The sequence below is a fragment of the Jaculus jaculus genome, chromosome 12, assembly GCF_020740685.1.
Source record: "Jaculus jaculus isolate mJacJac1 chromosome 12, mJacJac1.mat.Y.cur, whole genome shotgun sequence".
NCBI lineage: Eukaryota > Metazoa > Chordata > Mammalia > Rodentia > Dipodidae > Jaculus > Jaculus jaculus.
In genome coordinates this window covers 100058805-100082953 of record NC_059113.1, presented here as the reverse complement: position 1 = coordinate 100082953, position 24149 = coordinate 100058805, and the positions used below count along the sequence as shown (strand labels likewise).

Below are 24149 nucleotides of genomic sequence, written 5' to 3'. Positions count from 1 at the left end.
GCGGAAATGAGGGGACCGGAAGTAGCGCCGTCCCTCACCCTGGACGGCCTCTCTGTCTCTCTGGCCACTAAACCGGGCCGCGCGCGCCGCCACGTCTCGATGGTACCCGCCCCCTTCCACGCCCGCCCCCGTCGCCGGCTCGGCCACGCCCCTCCCCCCCGCGCGCGCCTCGGCCCTTAGCAACCACATCCGGGACCCGCGCGCGGGAGGGGAGGGGGGAGTTGGGAGGCCTGTTGCCAAGGTGATTTCTCTGGCTTTAGCTGCGCGTGCGCGCGCGCGCGGCTGCCCGGAGCTGGAATTCTAGCAGCGCGCCGGCGTCAGGCCCGGAGGTCCCCGGGAGTCCTCCGCGGCTCTTCTTCCTCGCTCACGGTCCCCGGGCATCGGAGAGCACCGAGAAGGTTCCTCGCAGCCCAGCGTGCGGGATGGAGCGCAGGGGAGGATGCCCACGTGCCGGGGCTCCTCCGGGCGCTGACCGCCTCCCTCCCCGCCACCGCCCTCGTCGGGCCCGCGCATCCGCCTGCTCGCCCCGGCTCGGGGTTAGGTGGACCGCGCATCCCTCGACTTCTCCTTGGCTGCTCCTCGGACTTCTTCTGCACATGACCGATCTCCGCTTGCTTGTCTCGCCCCCATGACTTTTCTGCACTCCATCCAAATCCCGTCCAAATTTCCTTCTCCCAGAGAGCCCGAAGTCCCCTCCCCCATCTGGACTTTCTCGTACCTGTACCAAAGTGGTTCTTACAGCTCGACGTAACTGAGTTCGGCCACGGTGCATGAACACATCTCCCTCCAAACTGCCTGGCTGCTTTGCCTTGGACTTGGAATGCTTTGGATTACCATTTTTTATTCTCGGTTCGCGTGGAGAAAAGCAAGGGATAGTTGTTCACAAGAGGGGACTTAACCCTTTAGGCTGCACTTCTCACTTTTCCTCCCATCCCATCATATTAGGCCACCTTTTTAAATATTTTTTAATATTTATTTATTTATTTATTTATTTATTTATTTATTTATTTATTTATTTGAGAGCGACAGACACAGAGAGAAAGACAGATAGAGGGAGAGAGAGAGAATGGGCGCACCAGGGCCTCCAGCCTCTGCAAACGAACTCCAGACGCTTGCGCCCCCTTGTGCATCTGGCTAACGTGGGTCCTGGGGAACCGAGCTTCGAACCGGGGCCCTTCGGCTTCACAGGCAAGCGCTTAACCGCTAAGCCATCTCTCCAGCCCAGGCCACTTTTTTTTTTTTTTTTTTTTTTTTAAGACAAGGTGCCCAGAGCCAACACTCTGCCTCTGCATATTTCCAGGGAGTTTCGGTATAGTGAAATGTTTATTTTTTTAAGTATTTTATTTACATTTTGTTAATTTAAGAGAGAAAGAAGGGGCACTCCAGGGCCTTTAGCCACTGCAAATGAACTCCAAGACACATGCGCCGCCTTGTGCATCTGGCTTATGTGGGTACTGGGGAATCAAACCTGGGTCCTTAGGCTTCGCAGGCAAGCCTCTTAACTGTCAAGCTATCTCTCCAGCCCACGTGAAATATTTCTGTACAGACTCATGAATAGTGAATACCTGTGACACTTTAAGTTCTAATAGAACTTCTTACAAAAACTATGGTGACATGACATCCTAAAACAAATCTAACACAAAGGCCCCTTAAATGGATCTTAAGTGGATCTGTGAGAAAAAGCAAGTATTTCTGTCAGCTCACTCAAACAGTAACTTCAGTTCTCAAGTTTATTGTGGAGTTTCTTATTCAAGGCCGTCCTCCTGGGTTGGGGCCCACTAGTTTAAATGATCATAAAGGGTCCCAGCCCAGTGTAATTACTTTCTTACTGTGAGTAACAGATCTACACAGTTTGTAGCTAAGTGCAAATGTTATTCCCAGGGTTTCTGAAGGGTGGCTTGGAAAAGGTGTTGTGTTTGAATGGTGTGAACAATGAATGCTTAACAGAGCTAAGTGTCTCCTTAAGGACTCCTGCTGCTGGTTTATGGGTTTGGAGACACTGAGCCTCACTAAATTCGTTAGACTGCTGGAGGTGTTTCTTATGTTTGGAAAGCAAATACTTGCCTTGATTATTGTCCCTTTGTTGCATGGTTTCCTTGGCTAATGGTGTGCATAGAGATTCTGATGGGCTTGGACTTGCTTGGAATTAATGCTAATTTCTCACTGGTGAAGATGCTGTTGGTTTACTCAAGACACTCTCCGGCCCAGTGAGATTCTGATACTGCGCCTGGCTAATCCTCATCCACAGTAGTCTAATGTGCAGGCGTGTAAAAGGATTAATCTTTCCGTGATTCCTGTTCACCCAGGAGAAATGATGTGAGCTGACTCTAAAGAAACACTGATACTGCTTCAGTTAGCAATGGGAAATTGTATATCCTTTGGGATGAAGGAGGGAGAACGTAGTGTTCTTTGGATTTAGGAAAATCTAATCCTCCTCCCCCCCACCACCACCTTTTTTATGGTCCTTGGGACCAAATTAAAGAAATGGGAAAAAGTTTTGATACCAATTGAAAACCTTCATTTAAAACCTAACCTTATTTAGATGGAGATATATTTTCTTTCCCTTTTCTTTTCCTCCCCTTCCTCCTTCCCTCCCTCCCTCCCTTCTTCCTTCTCCCCAGAGCTGAGAAATTCTGCCTGCCCATTCTGTTTAAGAAGACTAGAAGGCTGGTACTTTTCTGTCAGTTGGATGTAGGATTGGAGAGATAAGAGAAAGGGGGTTAGCTGGCCGCCAGGTACACTTACTCTGTGGACAATATCGATTTCCCTTCTGAAAAGCGAGACAGTACTCACTTACTGGGCTCTTGGAGAGCCTTTATAGCCTCCCTGACTTTTGTCTGGCAACACAGCAGGAAAGGAGGCAAGAATTTAAATGCTAATGTTCTTAGTCCTTTCTGTGGCCTTATTGCCTTCTGCCTATTGGTTCAGGTAGTTTCTGAGAGATATAGTAATTATAAAAGCATCCACATCAGTAGCCCTCTCTTCATGGACAGATAATTAGGTTATGTTTTCCCCGTTATTAAGGTGTGCTTAATAATAGAGCAAGCACCTGAATAGGTCGGTGACAAAATCAAAAGTATACAATGTGAGTTAGTAGAACTCCTTACATTAAAAATAAAAAGCTTCATAACAGGTACATGTACAGCTTTATCCAGTTCCACATAGATTATACCAATATATTTGATGATCACGGTGATGCTAAGGTTTGATCACTTTTTTCCAAAAGCAGGAGAGCCCACGGGCGCATATATTATGATAACTGGGTGTACCAGTCAGGGTTCTCTGGAGAAACAGAACCGGTAGAATGAATTGTGTTAAAAGAGAATTTATTGGATTAGTTTACAGCAATCCAACAATAACAGGTTGCAAGCCTGGGAGTCAAGGAACCCGGTAGCTGCTCAGTCCACAAGGCTGGAGGCCTCAGCAGTCCCAATCCGGCACTGAAGGCCTGGAGGCGTCCTGGAGAGACGCTGGTCTCCAGTCCACGCTGGTCTCCAGTCCACGCTGGTCTCCAGTCCACGCTGGCAGGCAGCAAGCAGCACCAACAGCCAGGTGAGAGGAGGGGTTACTTTCCTTCTGGTAGCTTCCTTAGATAAAGCCCCTCCCCAGGGGCCCCGCCCACTCTGGGGGAAGGATTCCTCTTTTAGCTAATCCTCCCTGGAAGCAATCTCAGAGACCCACTTAGGAGGAATGTCTGTGGATTCCTAAACAGATCAAGTTGACACAAACTTAACCATCACACTGGGGAAACTTCTTTTTATGATCCTGACACTTTTCCACTCAAAACCTTTGCTTGACCTTTATGGCATATTGAAGAAATTCTGATCCGTTGCCCTGGCATTCAAGACTTAAGAAGGTCTGGCCCGAGTCTTGCTTTCTGGCATATAAAGTGTCTTTCATACATCTTACTTAGTCAACTAATAGATAGAGGTATCAATACCAATATAGATAGGAGGCTGTGGCTACGTAGGGCTGCTTATTATGCTTCTCGTTGCCCTATAATTGCCTGCTCCTGACTTCTCATGTCCCTACTCATCCTTCATAGTTGAGCTCTGGGGCTGCTTCTGTTATAAGGCCATCCTCTATTCTCCCAGAATTCATCTTTGTCGCCACTTTAGCCCTTAACTTGAGTCCTCCAATTTGGTCTGCTTTATGCTTCTGACCCTGCATATCTATTTCCCATGATCCTTTTTGACAGGCTGAACTTTGAACTCATTTTATTCTCTCATAACCACCAGAAAACGAACACTACTTGAGTTATAGAAATAAGCTTATCTACTGCACACCAGGAAAATTCCAGAATGCCAGCAGCTAGTGCTATTTAGAGTAATGATATAAACAGGATTAAATGGGCATAGTTCTGTCAAAGAGTGAATGCATTCCCTGGTTCGGAAGTGGTTGGTTCTCTGCAGAGGGCTGTAAACTACTGATAAGAAGAGAGTAATTTACCACCTCTAGATAATCTGAATGGAAGGACTGCCAGCGCTGTGTCTCCTAGTCCTGACTTGTTTTAAAAATCTGCTGCAAAAATGTTAGAGTTGTAAAGAGAAAAAAAAAATGAGCTTACTTATAATTTGGTTACTTAGTGGGAACCGTCAGCATTTGGCCATTATCTTTTTTCTTCACACGTATTTTTTCTTTGTTTATTCAACAAATTGATATTATAAACTTATGGTTTTCTGGCAGTGAACATTATGGGAATAGCTATGAGCCTCTGCCATCAAGCATTTTCAGTATTTGTTCAATATAGTTTCATATTTTGCTTTTTCACTTATTATATCAAGGCATTTTCCTCATACCATCAAATGCAGCCCTTTATGCGGAGTGTGATGATTCATTCTGGAATCTCAGCCCTCGGGAAAGCAAAAACTGGGAGGTTGCTGTAAGTTTGAGGCTAGCCTGGGCTACAGAAGGAACCCTTGTCTCAAGAAAAAAAAAAGTCTCCCAGTGGTTCAGTAGTTCTCAACATACAGACATTCCTTAATTTATTTAATTCTTGTACATTTGGGGGTTTTGTCTATAACTACGTAGCAAAAAGAGGAATACTCATTTTTAAAGGAGACATTCATTTGTTTAAGTTTTCGTTTTATTTATTTGAGCAAGAGAAAAAGAAGCAGAGAGAGAGAGAGAGAGAGAGAGAGGGAGGAAGAGAATAGGTGTGCCAGGGCTTCCAGCCACTGCAGAGGAATTCCAGATGCATGAGCCACTTTGTGCATCTGGCTTACGTGGGTCCTAGGGAATTAAACCAAGGTCCTTTGGCTTTGCAGGCAAACACCTTAACTGCTAAGCCACCTCTCCAGCCCAAGAGCAATACTCTTATGTGGTATACAAAACTCCAGGCTAAACCCCAGTGACTCCCACCTCATAGTATTCCCTGCCTGTGAACATAACAGGATAGCACTCTCGTAAGTATATCATGAGATTTTTACAGGAGTAATTAAGGTGGCTATCTGTGAGTTACTCCAAAGAGAGATCATCTGGGTGGCTCTAACTTAATCCCATGAGCCCTTGAGATGCAAATTCTACCACCAGCGACAGTAGAGGAAGTCAGAGATTCAAAGTGTACAAGAGGTTCCGCAGAAGGAACTCTGGGAGCAATCCCTGTCAATGGCCAACACGTGCTGACCTCAGTCCCGCAGCAGCAAGGGACTGCATCTTGCATGACCTCAGCGACCTCAGCAGCCAGTTCCTCCCCAGCGCCTCCAGAGAAGACCCCACCTCTGAATGACATTGGGACTCCTGCTTTGTGAGACCCTGAGCACCAGACCCCATTGAATTCGCCTGCACTTCTGACCTCTGGAAGTGTGAGATGGTGAATAACTGTTCTAAGCCACCAAGTGTATGGTGATGTGAGGCATAGCAATGGAAAATGAGCATATTTGTAACAAAGTCTAATTATCCTAATTTGCCTTCCCATAAGCTCTGTGCCGGTTTTGTACATCTTAATCACCTATGTCCTATGCCCTGGAAGTCAGTAGCTACCAACATTCTCTAGAACAGAAAATATAAAGGGGAGCATGCTTTTCTTATTACTAATAAGGCCAACCATTGTCTTCTTTGTTTGGAGTTCAAGTAGCAAGTATTTTTTTTTTTTTTTAAGTAAACTGTCTATCCTTGTTCTTTACTTTTACTGCTGATACAGAGAAATAGTCCCTAACCTGTATGGCAGCATTTCGTGGGTGTAATCTATTCAAGGGGGAGAATGATTCATGGGCCTGAGAGCGGGAGTGCTTGTGAGAAATCTTAGCTACTCCATTACTTCTTGCAAAAGAAAAGAGGCAGACATTGCATTGTGGGAGATGGTAGAACGTCATTGATTAGGCAATATTGATGCCTTTACACTTTCCTAGGAAGAAAGTCTGGTTGGTCTGGTTTGGCATTACAAATGTGATTGTCTTAGGAATATGTTGCATTGTATCATGGAAACCTATAGCTTGGACTTTTGCTGTTGAGGGAAATACTGTAAACTCAAGGAGTAAAGGAGACATGTTCCTAGATGAAGGCAGCACCGTGTTCAGTTTGATCATGGTCACTTGTAGTCTCTGGCTGCATAGACGGGATTGACATTCCTTATCTGAAGTGCTTCAGACAAGGGTTTCAGATTCGTGAATTGTTTTGAAATGGGAAAATATACATCGTACACTTTATAGGAGCAGCAGACGCTACTCCATAAATTCACTGGATTTTAGGTTTTTGGGTTAAGGAAGCTCAACCTGTATCATATGGCTTTAAAATGAGCAAAGAGAAGAAAATCAGGTTACTTTTTCTACAGTCCTAGTTTATTTATGACTAAATAAGGGAGAAGAAGGGAGAAAATGGGAAGTGCCCTTTTTCTCTTAGAAAGTGATTTTGATTGCTTTTGCTTTTCTTGAGAAACTGGATCTTGCCATCTCAGTTTCTGAATATTGATATCTTTCTAATAACAGTAAAATATTTAAAAACATTTTTTTGAAATAATCATAGATTTACAGAAAATGTATAGGGAGTTCTCATACAAATGAGCAAGGCCTGGAGGTTTATGGGGTTCAGTCACATGGTCAAATATTATTTACTTAGAAAGGCTAGCTTTCCCTAATAAGACTGTAGTTCATGTTCCTATCATCCTCAATTGTCTAGTCATACATAGATAGTGCATTTTAAAACTGTTGTTGTTATAAGGTAAGCTCTAGGTTGGCATTAGAAATGACAACTTGGCTTGGTTCTGGAAACATGGAAGGTATAACAGGTCAGAAAAGACCTCAGTAATATGATTCAAGGATGCTGTCATGTAATGAAAAGAATATGAATTTGACATTTAAAAGCCTGGATTCCGATCACAGTACAACGGTGTGACTCTTAAATCAGCTTGCTCTTCCTCCTTAGCTATTTGAAAGACAGGTAGTAAAGCAAGCCAAGGTATCATCAGCAGCATTATTAAAACCTATTTTGCAACAACAGTTTAAATGTTTTAAAACTGGTTGAAGCCGGGCATGGTGGCACATGCCTTTAATCCCAGCACTCAGAAGGCCAAGGTAGGCGATCCCTGTGAGTTCAAGGTCAGCCTGAGACTACATAGTGAATTCCAGGTCAGACTGGGCTAGAGTAAGACCTTTCCTCAAAATGCCCCCCCCCCAAAAAATGTTTTTTTGTGTGTTTGTATCCAGGTGTGGTGATGCTTGCTTTGAATCCCAGCACTTGGAAGGGAAAGGTAGTAGGATCACTGTGAGTTCAAGGCCAGCCTGGAACTACAGAGTGAGTGCCAGGTCAGCCTGGGCTAGAGTGAGACCGTACCTTGCAAAAAAAGAAAAAAATAATGTGTAAGCCAGGCAGTGTGGCACACACCTATAATTCAGGAGACTGAGCAAGAAGAATGACAAGTTCAAGGCCAATCTTGACTATGCAAGGATACGCTGTTGCAAAAACCAGAAAACAGGAGGAGCTTGGGAGCAAAAGAAGAGAGGGGTACCCCCCCATAGTAATATCCGCTCAAATTCGCCATCTGTTATCTCAGCCATAGTAGGCCCAGAGTGGCTAGGTTGTGACGAGAGAGCTACTGACTGGGAAGGTAGATGTGAACCCATTTGGGGCCTTGTGGCTGCTCTCATCCTCCTGCTGCTAAGAAGAGCCAAAGCCAGTATGAGGTTTAAGGTAGGGTTCTTTCCATTTTCAAGAATGATTTTATAAAAACACCCACACAGATTCACATAGCTGAAAAAACATAAGAGAGAAGATGACGAGGCCACACATTTATTGGATGTTTTCTTAAAATAAGTATTGTCGGGCATGGTGGTGGGCACTTGGGAGGTTAAAGGCAGAAGCAAATTTGAAGCCAGCCTGGCCCAGCAAGACCCTGTCTCAGAAAAGGGGTGAGGTATTAAACGTCATGCTAAGAGCCTTGTGATCTTGTGAACTAGATCTCATAGTTAGCACCCTTGTACAGAAAAGGGAACTGAGGCTGCATGAGTTATGGATATGACCTAGATTTCATAAGTATTGAATGACAGCCACTTTTCAATCCAGTTCCATCTTTCACCAAAGCCCACATCTTTATGTTACGGAAGTCCCTTTTTTACACATAGGCAATAGAGAGCCTGAGAGAATATGACCCACAGTCAGGGAATGGAGAGATGGCGCAGTGGTTAAAGCTTGCTTGCAAAGCCTGCTGGTCTGAGTTCATAAAGCCAGATGCACAATGCATCTGGAGTTTGATTGCAGTGACAGGAAGCTTTGGCATGCATATTCTCTCTCTCTATCAAATAAATTAATAAATATTAAAAATTTTTAAAGACCCACAGTCACTCAACTTTCTATTTTTAAGTCTGGATTTTTTTTTCATATATTATATCCTCTTAATGTGTTTATTCCTATACATGTTTTCATGAATTTTTGACTGTGTACATTCCCATAATGTGTTAAATTGATGCAGAAGCTACTGGATGTGTAGGTTTTAAGGTAGAATGAGTTTTATATTTTTGATGGACCAATCAATCTCTTTACTTGAATTTTTGTAACAAAGCATTTTCTGCCAGACTCCTATAAAGGAGACACCCTCTCCCATGTGCTATTAAAAGGTGAGTCTTGTGACTTCTGCCCGCCTGTGCTTTTTCCTTCTGGAGAAGTCAGAGGGTACAGTCTGTGACCTCATCTAGAAAACAGCCACCAAAGGTCCATCCAGCAATCATTTTTAGTTCTTTAATTTTGGTAAGCCCATATTTTCAAAACAGATAAATTTATCTGATTTAATTTAGAAGCATACATTACAAAGCATTTAAAGGCAAGTGAGAATTCAGCTGCACAGGGCAGAGCTAGCGGGCTGTGAAGGGGAACCCCTTCAAGAGGTGAGCATTTATTCTGGAAGCTACGTAAGCTTTGGTTATTGTATTTGCAAAAAAAAAAAAAACTTCTCATTCTTTTCAGAATAATAAATAATACTTGGGGGGTTATCTCCTTGATATCTTGCTAAAATTGCCCATTCTCCCACATTCTCAAGAAAGAAGACTGGAAAGCCATGGACGGACTCTGCCATTTTGTTCTCTTTCCTTGAAGAGACTAGAATTTAACTTTCACATGAATTTCTTGAATGGTTTATTTTTTTTTTCTTCTTATCTCTGAGACCTTCTGCAGAGGATGAGTAAGAAGGTTGGATGTGTGTGTGGATAAAATGGATCATCTTAAAGTATTGCAGTTCCAAAAATATACCAGCAGGACTGGACAAGTTTGACACAGTGAGATTTCTATTTTCGCTTGACTTCTGGAACTCTGAGTAACTATAAACTGCTAGGTCCTAGGAAGGAAGATTCTCTAAACCTTCTACTTCTGTATATTATGTTCCTACTTCAGGTGTCTTGAACAGGTCTATACCAGTGGGCGATTTCCTAAAGAGTAAGACGATTAGACATTTACCCACTTTTGACGTAAGGAGTGGTATAGAGCACATAGCGGACTGAAACAAATTGGATTAACGAAGCAGCCCCAGGAACTACAGGAAGAGATCTCTCCCCAGGCACCAAGGTAATGGCGGAAGCCCCTGCGGAGGCCTCGGCTTTGCCTCTGACAGTGAAGAAAAAGAAGAGTCTGTCCATCGAGGAAAAGATCGACATCATAAACGCAGTGGAAAGCGGCAAGAAGAAAGCAGAGATAGCCGCCGAGTATGGAATCAAGAAAAACTCACTGTCTTCTATTATGAAGAACAAAGACAAAGTTCTGGAAGCCTTTGAATCTCTGAGATTTGATCCAAAGAGAAAAAGGCTGAGAACAGCTTTCTACACGGACCTGGAGGAGGCCCTGATGAGGTGGTATCGTATTGCTCAGTGTCTCAATGTACCAGTGAATGGCCCAATGCTGCGGCTAAAAGCTAATGATTTTGCCCAGAAACTGGGACATAATGATTTCAAGTGCAGTAATGGTTGGCTGGATCGTTTTAAATCCAGGTACGGTTTAGTATTCAGGGCACAACCTGTCGAAGCCACAGGTACAGCGGTAGACCCATCAACTGTCTGGTGCCAAAATGTTCTTCCTTATTATTTAAATGACTATCATCCTAAAAACATTTTTAACATCAAAGAGACCGCACTGCTTTATCGCATGTTACCTACAAATACATTTGCATTTAAAGGAGAAACGTGTTCGATTGGAAAGCTGTGCAAAGACAGGATCACTCTGGTAGTGGGTACGAACATGGATGGCTCCGAGAAACTTCCTTTGCTCGTCGTCGGGAAGAACCAAACTCCACGTTGTTTCAAAGGTGTGAAGTCACTGCCCGTGTGTTACGAAGCAAGCAGGATGGCCTGGATGACCTCGGCTATATTTGAGCAGTGGATGCAGAAGCTTGATGAGACGTTCCAAGCCCAGCAGAGAAGAGTGGTAATCTTCGTGGATTCCTGCCCTGCACACCCGGAGGTAAAAAATCTGAAATCCATCGAGCTAGCCTTCTTTCCTTCATGCATATCTTCCAAATTTGTAGCTATGAGACAAGGTGTCATTAAAAGCCTGAAAATCAAATACCGGCATTGTCTCATCAAAAGATTTTTAAGCTCGGTTGAAGGCAGCAGAGAATTTACATTTTCGCTCCTCGATGCAGTGGACACCCTGCATCTCTGCTGGAGAGCTGTGACCCCAGAGACGATCATCAAAAGCTACGAAGCAGCAGGATTCAAGTCTCCGGGGACAGAAAATGACACAGCAGCCACAGAGAGCGACCCTGGTCTTGACCTGGCCACCCCCGCTCTGGGGGCAGAAGTGGAGTTTCTTGAAGGACTGTCCATTGAGGGGTACGCCGCCGTGGACGACGACCTGGAGACGTTCGAGGTGGCTCCCGGTGACGACGAGGGGACCGGAGAAAGTACGCCGGATGAGGCTGGGGATTACACTTCTGATGAAGAGGAGGATGGTGGCTCTCTGGAGACGGAAGTGCCCTTGCCATCCAAGAGTGAAGCAGTCACTGCATTAGTGACTCTTAAGCATTTTCTCAGAGGTCAAGATATGAATGAGGAGCTGCATAATTCTTTGGCCGACCTTGAGAATTTTCTTAACTCTTTATCGCCTGAGTAGTTAGTCATTGAACCGTGTCTGAAGAAAAAACTTTTCCCGATGTGTTTTGGTGTCGAGGTATGTATGTAAAAGGAAAATACCACTTAGACATGGAAAGTGAAAAACTGGCTTAGCTGCAAAGGCCTTTGATCTGAATGGCAAGGGTTCCTAAGAGTGATCAAGTCAATAAAGATGCAAAATTCTATAGCGAGGTTTGGGGGCAGAAAGTGTATTTTGGAGGCTTTGTACTTAACATGCAGGATATTTGTTAAAGAAATCTTCGTTGGCTGATTCACACAAATTGAATTGCTGGTTGCTACTTTACTACTTAACTGTTTGTGGGTGTGTGTGTTTAATTTCAATCATGTTCCAGAATGTTAATTTATCTCCCTAGACTAATGGAACAAAATCTAAATAGCTTATTTATTTTATAACAATTTATTTATGCCATATGTATCCTAAGTAGATTTTTGTTTGTTCTTTTTTGAAACAAGGACTCAGTATGTAATCCAAGCTAGCCTCAAATTCTCAGCAATCCTCCTGTCTCCATTTCCCAACTGCTGAATTACAGGCATACGCCACTACGTATGGCTGTAACTGAACTTTTAACTATCAAAGTAGTTCTAAATGATTGTTTTCTTTAGCTAATCTTCCTAAACAAGAAACTATGGAAACTGAACATGAATTCTACCCTGCCTGTACGCCAAGATTAAGGAAAATACAGCTTTTAGCACACTCAGGTTCTTTGTCTATAAGGTCAAATGGAAGAACATGACCCAGTGGAGTTTGTCACTGATCCCAGCAGATGTGTGCTCCTTGTTTCTGCGTGTGTTCGATGGACAGTACTTGACTGAGACATTGTGCTCATGTATTCATACTTTGGCAGGTTAACTCTGAACCAAATGTGAAAATACATACATATGTAGCTGCTAACAAAGAAAAGATGAGGTGCTTACTTTTCTAATTTTAATAGCTCCAGCTTTTATTCTTTATCTAACTTTATTCCTGATTTTGCTGAGATTTGCTTTCGGGAAAAAACAAAATTTTTTTTTCAGCACAATTTGATACTGAGTTCCTTTCTCCTTCCGCACCCCATTTTGGATTACAATACAGAGAAAGTTTTATCTACAAAATGGCTTGTAATACTATAAGAAATTACTTAATCTCCATCTACAAAATAGCCATTAAACAGATACTTATAACTGTGTCGGGGTTTTCCCTTAATTGTAAATGGTATACTTGTTTAACTTCTTACGCCTGGTTTAGGTCTCCTTTGAAACATATTTTATAAAAATAGAAGGCATACTGATTTTTACTATGAATTATTACTCTATTGACAGATAACACACTTGGAAGAAAATATTTATAGAAAGCATTTTGTTATTTTTTACTGCTGATTTGCTCTGCCTTTGAGAATTATTAATAGTAAGCCTTAAAAATGAAGTAACATTTTACAAGTTTCTCTTGGACTGATTATTTAAATTCATGGATTTAAAGGAGCTCTTAAGAGTGAGCTCTATTTGTCTTCTAAAATTAAAAAAAAACTCTTGATTTACTGTTTATGTTTTTCAACTGAATGGGGCTTTGTTTTCAGTGCTCTTGTTTTATCAATTTCTTTTGTTTCAACACTGTTTCTGCTTCTTCATCAAAAATAAACCTTACATTGAATTTGAGACACCATTGTGCTTCATGTGGCTACTGAACTGCTAGTGAAAGGTTTGCTTCAGGTAAAGTAGGACAGGGAGGAGACGAAGGCCTGGGGCTTCATGATCCTGTGCTCCTCATCCATTCCCCCACTCTGGTGTCAAGCCCTCTTTCTGTTCACAAGGCTGGGCAATCTGAAGGGGGTGGCAGTGGAGTTGAAGGTCAGCTTTCCAAGGAAACAGTTCCCATGTCAAAAACAAACAAACAAACAAAAAAATACCCCTCTATTGGTCAGAGAGGGGTTCCACTGTGAAAACACAGGCAGAGTTGGGCAAGTCCACATCTGCTTCCTGGTATCTACTGGGTGGTGAGCTGCGCTGGCCACTTTGGGGCACACACCGCAGCCCAGACATCCAGGAAGGTGGGAAAGTGAAGACCTCATCACTCTAAGACAGAAAGGGTCCCCAGGCTAGTCTCAGGACAAGTTTTGTTCAAGGAATTAAATTCAGTCTAGTTCTCTAGCTCTTTTTTATTTGTCTCATCTGTGTGTGTGTGTGTCTGTCTGTCTGTCTGTCTGTCTGTGTGTGTGTGCATGCGCTCACAGGAGAACCTCAGGTGTTGCTCCTCACTTTGCATCTTATTTCGAGGCAGGGTCTCTTGTCAACCAGCGTGGACTCCAGACCTGCAAGCTTCTGGGGGAGTCTCGTGCCTCTGCCTCCCACCTTACTGCAGATGCGCAGTACTGCGTGGGTTCTCAGGAGCCCAACTCCAGTCCTCCTGACTGCAGCCCTCCCCAGCCCTGGCCCTGGCTCTACACTGACTTGTCTGACTCTGTCTCCCTCACAACATTAGGCTGGTAGGATTCATCTGCACCTATTTTGAGTGCGAAAGAAAAATTTTCATGTCAATATAAAACTATCAACTCTCAAAATGTTCTTCAACGTCAAGGAATAGCTAAAAAGGTGCTTCCGTGTGATTACTACCGACGCCCAAATGTTACACTGTAATCACTAACTATCCGTGGCTTTGGGGATGGGAGTGATGAGGATTGAACCGAGGACTTCCCAACATGATAAGCACACGCTCTACCACTGGACTATGCTCTCCCCCAGCTCTGATGACAACTTTATTATTTATTTACTTTTATTTGAGACACAAAGAAAGGGAGAGACAGAAAGAGAGGCAAGAGAGAGAGAGAGAAAATGGGCACACCAGGGCCTCCAGCCTCTGCAAACGAACTCCAGTCACATGTGCCACCTTCTGCATCTGGCTTACATGGGACCTGGAGAATTGAACCTGGGTCCTTAGGCTTCTCAGGCACACACCTTAACTGCTAAGCCATCTCTCCAGCCCTAATGACAACTTTATGGACAGTATTATGTGGAATAACTAGAAAAAACCGATTTTCAGAAATAATTTGAGTTCAAATCTTTCACTCGTATGTGCATGGGAAGGCCAGAGGACACCTCAGGATTTTCCCTAAGGTGCCATTCACTTCTCAGAGGCAGAGACTCTAGCTGTTCTGGACCTCACCAAGTAGGCTAGGTTAGCTGGCCAGCAAGCCCCAGGGATTTGTTCTTCTCTGCATCCCCAACACTGAGATTACAGTGTGTGCCACCACACCTGACTTCTTTGTTTTCCCTTCACCTGGATTCTGGGATCACACTCAGGCCCTCATGCTTGCGTGACAAGCCCTTTCCTGACTAAGCTATCTCCCCCACATCCAAAACTTTATTTTCGCTAGATGTGGTGATGCACGCCTTGAATCCCAGCACTTGGGAGGCAGAGGTAGAGAAAATTACTGTCAGTTTTGAGGGCAGCCTGAGACTTCACAGTGAATTCCAGGTTAGTCTGGGCTAGAGCAAGACCTTACTTCAGGAAAAGAAGAAAACAACTTCATTTTTGCTGGCAGAAAGGGTAGTTTAGAAACCTTGATTAGCCATCTGCAAAGCAATGCAATAAAAATGAGTGCTCAGCAGAGCAGGCCGTTCTGATGTCACATTCGCTCACTCAGATGCCCTGCTGTACTTGAAATCATGAAATCTAAGCTAACCCAGAGTTTGGGGGACACCCTCAGTAACAGGTAGACTACTGCATTGGTCTGCTTGGACTGCCAAAGCATACTACTTAAGACCAGGGTTCCTAAACAACAGAAAGACATTTTCACCCAGTTCTGGGGGCTGGAGGCTGAGGTCATAGAACCCGTGTAGTCGGTTGCTGATAAGGGCTCCCCCTTAGACTGCAGTCTGTTTCAGGACTTAAGACATGGGGAGAGCAAGCTGTCTTTAGAAAGGTACTCGTTCCATCATGAGAAACCAAGTAAGTTTATCTAATTACCTTCCCGTCTCCAAATAGGATTATGTCAGGCTTTAGCACTTTGAGCATCTGAATTTGCAAGGGTCACATGAGAAAGCTAAGCACACACACTAAGAGTTTCCAACTTGTTCAGAACTAAGAGGACATGAAGACTTCAAACATTTTTAATAAACTCTAGTTATTAGCAAGAGCATTAAAGCGCATGAAGCATACACTTTGAAGAAATGAAGATATGCCTTATATCCTTAAACAAATGAGAAAACTCCATATTGAAATATGTCAGTTTCCCTCAAACTAACCCCAGTCAAAATCCTAATATAGTTTTACTGAAAAGCTTGTCAGATAATTCTGATTTTACTTGGAAGCACATATATGTAGCTAAGAAAATTTTGAAAAATAAAAATAGCGAGTGATACTTGGCCTACCAGAAGTCAAAACAATATGGTGTGGTTGAGAGAATTAATACATCAATCAAAGGAATGACATAGGGGGTTGGAGTGATGGCTCAGTGATTAAGGCACTTGCCTGCAAAGCCCAATTACCCAAATTCAATTCCCCAGTATCCCTGGAACGCCAGGTGTACAAGGTGGTGCATATGTCTGGAGTTCCTTTGCAGTGGCTAGCAGCCCTGGCTCTCTCATTCTTTCTCTTTCTACTTGCCTCTTTATCTCTAGCTCTCTCAAATAGATAAAATATATAAATATTTTCTTTAAAAAGGAATGACATTGAATTTCTAGAAAAAAAAAATAAAACAAGAATACGATAGAGTCTTTAGCCAATGAAGAATAGATGGAGTGTCCAGAAACTGGTGCTGGAGCAACTGGCTAATTGTATGGGATTTTATTTCTATTTTTTAAAAAAAGTTAAACATTTTTATTTATTTGAGAGTGACAGAGAGAGAAAGAGGCGCAGATAGACAGAGAATGGGGGCGCCAGGGCCTCCAGCCACTGCAAATCAACTCCAGATGCCTGTGCCCCCTTGTGCATCTGGCTAACGTGGGTCCTGGGGAATCGAGCCTCGAACCGGGGTCCTTAGGCTTCACAGGCAAGCCCTTAACCGCTAAGCCATCTCTCCAGCCCAGGACTTTATTTCTTTAAAGTCACAGCTTGGCAAGTTTGTGTGCTGCTCCTCTGATAATACCTCCCCCCACCTCTCTCTGTGTGTGTGTGTGTGTGTGTGTGTGTGTGTGTGTGTGTGACATGTGGCGTCCACCCACTGAAGACCGCTACCAGCTGCACTTGGACTGGCTTCTTAACAATCACTTCCTTTGCTGTAGTCACTTTATTCTTGTTTCCAAACCTGGAATTCACAGAACACCTCTGATTCTAGGTCCCTTGACAAAAGATTACACATTCCACAAGCCAAACTGGCTCAGATCTGGGGCTGGGGAGATGGCAAATGGAAATGAAAGATTTAGGGGACGATTCAGAGGAGAGGCAAAAACTAAAGATCCAGGCCTGGGAGATGGCTTAGAGGCTAAAGACCCTTTCTTGCAAAGCCTGATGGCCCAGATTTAATTTTCCAGCACCCAGGTAAAGCCAGATGCAAAGTAGAGTGTGTATCTTGATTCCAACAAACCTATGACAGTAAGAGGGGCCAAAAAATTTGTGGTCACCTACTCTTGTTCTTTTATTTATTTATTTATTTATTTATTTATTTATTTATTTATTTATTTATTTATTTATTTGACAGAGAAAGAGATAGAGAAAATGGGAGCGCCAGGACTTCCAGCCACTGCAAACGAACTCCAGACACATGCTCCCCCTTGGACATCTGGTTAACGTGGGTCCTGGGGAATCGAACCAGGGTCCTTTGGCTTTGCAGGCAAACGCCTTAACCGCTGAGCCATCCCTCCAGCCCCCAGTCTTGTTCCTTTGCAGTCTGGCTGTTCATGCAGCAGCAAGAGACCCTGTCTCGAAGGTGGAACACAGACACCTCCAAGTTGTCCTTTGAACTTCACGTGCACACTCATAAATAAATAGACACTTTAAAGAATGACTCAATTCCAAAGCCACGGACATTCAGTTGCTTCTGGGGATGTTGAGATAACTTGTTAAACGCTAAAATCGCCCTCCTGTCTTCTGGAGCTGCCTTGTGGATGGTCAGTGGTGAGGTTAGTGAGGCGCACTCTGGGCGCAGGAGAGCGGGCCCTCCCCTTGCAGTCATGAACCTGTCCTCTTGACGACCAACGAGGCTGGAGTGCGTGTCCTGCTGCCTTGGTCTCTGGTGATGAGAGATACAGACGTGCACATGGACCCAGCACGAGTCACTCATCGGGAGAGCTGTTTTCCGCTGGAGCTACTGAGCACGTCTGGCCGGAGACCCACACTCACGCGTTTGGTTCCCAGCCTCATTTTGGTGGCTCCCTAGATGGCAGCAGTGCTGGCACCCCAGGTTTCCGCAATCCTGTGAAGACTGTGGGCAGACGGGGGGGCCCTCCTGTACCCTAAGCTTTTTAAAAAAAAAAATTTTATTTATTTGAGAGCGACACAGAGAGAAAGACAGATAGAGGGAGAGAGAGAGAACGGGCGCGCCAGGGCTTCCAGCCTCTGCAAACGAACTCCAGACGCGTGCGCCCCCTTGTGCATCTGGCTAACGTGGGACCTGGGGAACCGAGCCTCGAACCGGGGTCCTTAGGCTTCACAGGCAAGCGCTTAACCTCTAAGCCATCTCTCCAGCCCAAAAATTTTTTTTGAGAGAGAGTTTTTTTTTAAATTTTTTTAATGTTTCCTTTCACATCTATTTCAGCCTTTCCTCTTATTTATCTTTTCATGCTGTGGAGTTAGTTGAAAGGGCAGACTATAGCTAAACGTGTTTTGTGCAGCTTGTTTAAAAGCAATTTGGGGAAACTCTCACCTCAGATGGGAAATAGAATCTTGGGTTCACTCTCCTGTACTCCAGCTCAATACCTATTTCTTACTCCTTTCAGCTTATATAGCCGGAGAGATGGCTCAGCCATTAAAGGCTCTTGGCTTGCGAAGGCTGTAGACCCAGGAAGGTAGTGAGTTCAAGGCCAGCCTGGGCTAGAGTGAGACCCTGCTTCAAAAAGGAAAGAAAAGAAAAAAAGAGTCGGGCATGGTGGCGCACGCCTTTAATCCCAGTACTCGGGAGGCAGAGGGAGGAGGATCACCATGAGTTTGAGGCCACTCTGAGACTACATAGTGAATTCCAGGTCAGCCTGGGCTAGAGTGAGACCCTACCTTGAAAAATGTATTTTAAAGAAAAGATATTCAAATATGTGATTGTACTAGTCCTTTCCATATGAAAGAACTTTAATTTTTTAAAAAAATATTTATTTATGACAGAGAGGGAGACAGAGAAAGTATGGTTGTGCAGGGCTTCTTGCCACTGCAAACGAACTCCAGAAGCATGGGCTACTTTGTACATCTGGCTTTAAGTGGATACCAAGGAATTGATCCCAGGCCATCAGAATTTTCAAGCAAGCACATCTATAACCCTCGAGTCATCCTTCCAGCCCAGGAATCCTTAAAATTTCAAAAGCATAAAAAATAAAGCCAGCCAGGCATCGTGGCACATGCCTTTAATCCCAGCACTCGAGAGGAAGAGAGGTAGGAGAATCGCCATGAGTTTGAGGCCACCTGAGAATACACAGTGGATTCCCAGTCAGCCTGGACTAGAGTGAGACCCTATCTCAAAACAAACTAAATAAGTAAATTAACCTGACCATGCTTCCCCCCTCAAAAAAATATACCAAAACGAGTTCAAAAAGTCCAACTCTTTTTTTTGCACGTATGTGTGGTATGCATGCTTGTATGCACATTCATCTGGGACTGGGTACACTTGTGTGAGGGATACAATTGCACGTGTGTGCACATGTGTGTGGACGCTGGAGGGTGACGTAGTGTCTTCCTCGATTGCTGTTCATTTCATCTACTGAGGCAAAGTCTCTCCTTTGAACCCAAAGCGTGCCGATTCTGCCAGTCTGGCTGGGCAGCCTGCACTGGTGATCCCCTGTCCCTGCCTGCACTGGGTTGGGATTGCCACACCCAGCTGGTGTTTGCATGGGTGCTGGCACTCACACTTGACCTTGCAGGGCAGGAATTTAGCTACTGACACTTCTCCCAGCCCCAGGAGTGAACTCCTGGTCAGACAGCTATTTTCCAGTAAGTTAAAGGGGGGTGGGGTGGGCACTTCATTCCACATTTATTTTTTTCCTACTTGTCAACTCTCTCAAAAACTTTTTTTTTTTTAAGTGAGACAACCATAAAACTTTTTTTTTAAATCTACCCAAGAACACTTAGTAAACACATAGTATGATTAAATATTTGCCCAATGGAAAAACTAGGTGGAAATTCCCAGATAGTCTTTTTTCTTTCTTTCTTTCTCTTCTTTCTTTCTTTCTTTTCTTTCTTTCCTTTTTTGGGGCATGGTCTCACTTTAGCCCGGGCTGACCTGGAATTCACTACATATTCTCAGGCTGGCCCTGAATTCACAGCAATCCTCCTACCTCATCTTATTTCTTCCATTAAGAATAAGGGTAGGATTTTTCTTGGCCTCTCACTTCCTCTTTGAAAGTCTCTCTGCTCTGCCTTTTGAGTGCAAAGTCACCGTAGTATGATTGGCTTGTACCACACCTTATATTCCTGATTGCAAAACAGATGACTCTCACAAAGATAAGAACCGTTTTCAAGTTAGTACTTGAGCAAACGAGGAACCAACCATTCCCTAGAGAAGATCCAGAATGGCATCTTTCAGCTCCAGAAATGCTGGCAGCATGCTTGCCCCCCATTGTGTGCCCACGCTTCTCTGTGCTGGTCCACGTGCCCTGTCCATTTATAGCACCTGCACCTAGAAGTAATGCTGCTAGGAATGTCTGAACAGTTACAAGAAAGTGAAGATTGACCACAAAATGGTTGCATTTCAGTGGAAAGATGGAATTCCTTGTTTGTTTTCTACTGGTTGGAAAATGAAGGCTTGGCACAAGTAAAGTTTGGTTTAAAGTGTATTTCACAAAAACAATATATATATATTATATTAAAAGTATATTTTTGGGGCTGGAGGGATGGCTTAGCAGTTAAGGCGCTTGCCTGCAAAGCCAAAGGGCCCATGTTCAATTACCCAGGACCCACGTAAGGCAGATGCACAAGGTAGCATATGCTTTTGGAGTTTGTTTGCAGCAGATGAAGGCTCTGGCAAGCCATTCTCTCTCTCTCTCTCTCTTTTTCCCTCGAACTCTCTCTCTCTACTTGCCTCTTTTTCCCTCTCCTCTCTCTCAAATAAATATTTTTTAAAGTATAGTTCTTAGCCCGGCGTGGTAGCCTTTAATTCCAGCACTTGGGAGGCAGAGGTAGGAGGATCACCATGAGTTTGAGGCCACCCTGAGACTATATAGTGAATTCCAGATCTGCCTGAGCTAGAACAAGATCCTACCTTGAAAAGAAAACAGACAAGAAAAGTATTATTTCTTCATTGCTGAACTGTGTGTAACATTGTGCAAATTAAATCTACTATAAGGTGAGTAATCTTTTACTACATCTACTTGGGCTTGGGGTGTGGACTTTCAAATCTGAGTACTTTCTCTTCCTCACAATTTTTTTCTAGACTCAATAATTCTGTTAGTATATGAACTCCTGAAAAATTAGAGGTTGGAGTCCGGCGTGGTGGTGCACGCCTTTCATCTCAGCATTTGGGAGGCAATAGGAGGATCTCCATGAGTTTGAGGCCACCCTGAGATTACATAGTAAATTCCAGGCCAGCCTGATCTAGAGTGAAACCTTACCTCAAAAAAAAAAAAAAAAAAACTGAAAAGAAAAAAGAATTAGAGATTGGGGGATGGAGAGATGGCTTAGTGGTTAAGGCATTTGCCTGGAAAATCTAAGGACCCGGGTTCAATACCCCAATACCCACATAAAGCCAGATGCAAAAAGTGGCACATGCATCAAGAGTTCCTTTCTAGCAGCTAGAGGCCTTGCCATGCCCATAGTCATTCTTGCTCTTTCTTTCTCTCTAGCCTTGCAAATAAATACAGAAAATTAAAAAAAAAAAAATCCAGGTTGACTCTCACTATTTATTCTGTTGCCCAGAGGGTTTCATAAGAAGAATTAGTTCAAGCCTGAGTCTGAAGGTGAATCTGAAGTTTGTCCTGAGGAGGGAAAAGCCGGATTAGTCAGCAAGGGCCAGTTGTGTTCATTATGCCCGCTGCTGAGGGTTTAGTGATGCCAGCCCCTCATGATGCTGGCATGTGAGTGAAGGAAGCAGACCACGTTCAGCAGTGACATAAACAAGTAGACCACTGCAATGGTGATCATGCATCGAGGAGGTCGAACAGTGTGCGGATTTGACCTCACCTCGGTTAGGGAAGGAGCGAGCAGAGTGCCTGGAGCTGAGACCCAAGACTTGAGTTAACAGGATGAATAGGAGTTTGCCAGGCAAGGGAGACTGGGTGCAGGGTGGGCAGGGTGGGGGAGGAGGAGAGATCGCGGTGGGACAGGCTCAGGAAGGAGAAGGCGAGGGTCTGCAAAGGAAAGCTTGCGGAGGGAAGGAAGTCCACAAGGCCACACTCCTGGTCTAGGGACGATGAGCTCAGAGTTAAGGCTGGATGAACATTATTCATTTTCTAAGAAATAAGTATAGGAAGAAATGCTTTCCCACTTTTTTTTTTTTTCTTTGAAAGGCTGGACCATAAGCAGAACTGTGGGACTTGAAACAGATGCAAAATTGTCAATGGAAAGCAAAGTTGATAGAGAGTGGAGTTTCCTCCTGACATCAAAAATGATTCCCTCCAGGGGTGGGAGGAACTAGATGGCAGAGGAAAGACACTTCGACAGGGGTGAACAGGCCTCGCTACAGACTTTAAAAGTTCCTCATTCCTACCGAGCCTTTTGACCACAAGCCAGGAGCGATGGCACAGGCCTTAATCCCAGCCCTGAGGAGGCAGAGGTAGGAAGCTCATCATGAGTTCAAAGTCAACTACATAGTGAATTCCAGGTCAGCCTGGGCTAGAGTGAAACCCTACCTTGAACCAAAAAAAAAAAAGGGAGCATGTGTCAATACTTCATACATGAATGAAGAAAATGATCATGGGCAAGGTCACTGAGAGAGACATTATGTATGCTGAGGAAATTAAACTGTGACATGGTAGTCCAGCTCCCTCTGGGGCCAGCAGCCCTGGCTGCCTGGCCTGGGGCTTGAACCCACACCGGCCCCCACAGCGTTCTCAGGAGGACGTCCTGCCACAGCAACTGGTACTTTCCTTAATGACCCCTTGCAGAAATGGCTCCAGTCTTAGGCTTCAGACCTAGTCCCCCATGTGAGCAAACTATCAAAGAAAGGCAGCTATGGCCTCCAGACCTCTGGGACAGTGGGGAACAGGAAAGGAAATCCCCCACTCCGACACGAGGACCAGAACTTGAACTGAGCCCCTTTAAGTTCCTCATCACTGACCTGAATCCCACACCTCCCTACGGTACTGAAAATAAATTCCTTTAGCAAATAATGTACATTATAACCTGCTGGGAATGAGTATATATCTAATAAACACATGAGGCCTTAATGTAAAAGATACGCATCTTTATAAAATATTGGAATAGATTTTAATAGTCATATTAATATTATTTTTAAAAAGTTTTCTTTTATTTGCAGAGAGAGATAATGGCATGCCAGGTCCTCTTGCCCCTGCAAACAAACTCCAGATGCATATGCCAATTTGTTCATGTTGGTTTACATGGGTTCTTGGGAATCGAACCCAGGCCATCAGACTTTGCAAGCAAGCATCTTTTACTGCTGATCTCTTCAGCTCCACATTAATATTTCTTGATGCCTTTCTGCCACTTCTGTATGTAACAAGGAAGCTCAGGCCCATTTATAACTAGGGTTCTCCTGACAGCTTAGAGGTGCTATTTTCATGGGGTGGCCTGAGTGATGTACCCACATGGCCTCACTGGGAACTTTCCTACTTAGAATAGAAAATATCTCTGATGCTGGGACTGGCGTTATAGCTCAGTGGCATAGTACTTGAGACCTTGGGTTTGATCCTCAGCCCTGGAAAAATGACAAAATTGCTAATGGTATTAGAAAAAGAGGTAAAGCAATCCACTAAAAACTGTATGTTTTAAGGCCTAAGCATCAAAAGAAACAAGACATTTGAGGAAGAAGATAAGTGACAAAAGATAGAACACACTACTTACTTAGAGATTAAATGATTCTCTTTTCTCCACTAGCTGAGGTGGAAATGATGTGCTATTCTGTGGGGACAGGCTGAGGTTGGGGTGTCAAGCAGGAAGAATAGAGGAAAAGTATATTGTAGGACATGTGGATCATAAAAGGTAAGGTTATTTCTGGTTTTTTTTTTCCCCCTGTGGCTATTTCCTTTGGCCATGTAATCATTTGGCAGCTATGCTTAGCATAAATGAAAAAAACATATTTTTAGAAATATTCATCATCTGTTGATCTTGGCTGGTGTGTCATTTGCTACATTCCAATGACATATTAAAGAGTTTTCAAAGTTACTTTCATTGGAAGCCTGTTTTTCTTCTCGCCAGGCTCCACCCCTACCCTTTTTTAATTAACAAGAAGCCAGACTGCTTAAATAAAAAACTGACTTTATCCCACATAATACCCCTGGTTAGAAGATAGTTCTCTCTATTTTTACTTCCTGTGAGAACCTTCACCACAGGCTCAGGCAACCTTTCTTGGCAGCATAATTTGTGTAGCAGAGGCA

General features: G+C 43.9%; 1 protein-coding gene across 1 annotated transcript; it reads left to right on the top strand.

Annotated features, from left to right (window-relative positions):
* The first annotated feature begins 7748 nt into the window (after nucleotides 1–7748).
* Tigd4 (tigger transposable element derived 4) lies at nucleotides 7749–13095 on the top strand. Its single transcript, XM_045131375.1, has 2 exons — nucleotides 7749–8127; nucleotides 9470–13095. Exon 2 carries the CDS (start codon nucleotides 9994–9996, stop codon nucleotides 11527–11529), a length of 1536 nt encoding a protein of 511 aa, XP_044987310.1. The 5' UTR covers nucleotides 7749–8127; nucleotides 9470–9993; the 3' UTR covers nucleotides 11530–13095.
* The last annotated feature ends 11054 nt before the right edge of the window (nucleotides 13096–24149 follow it).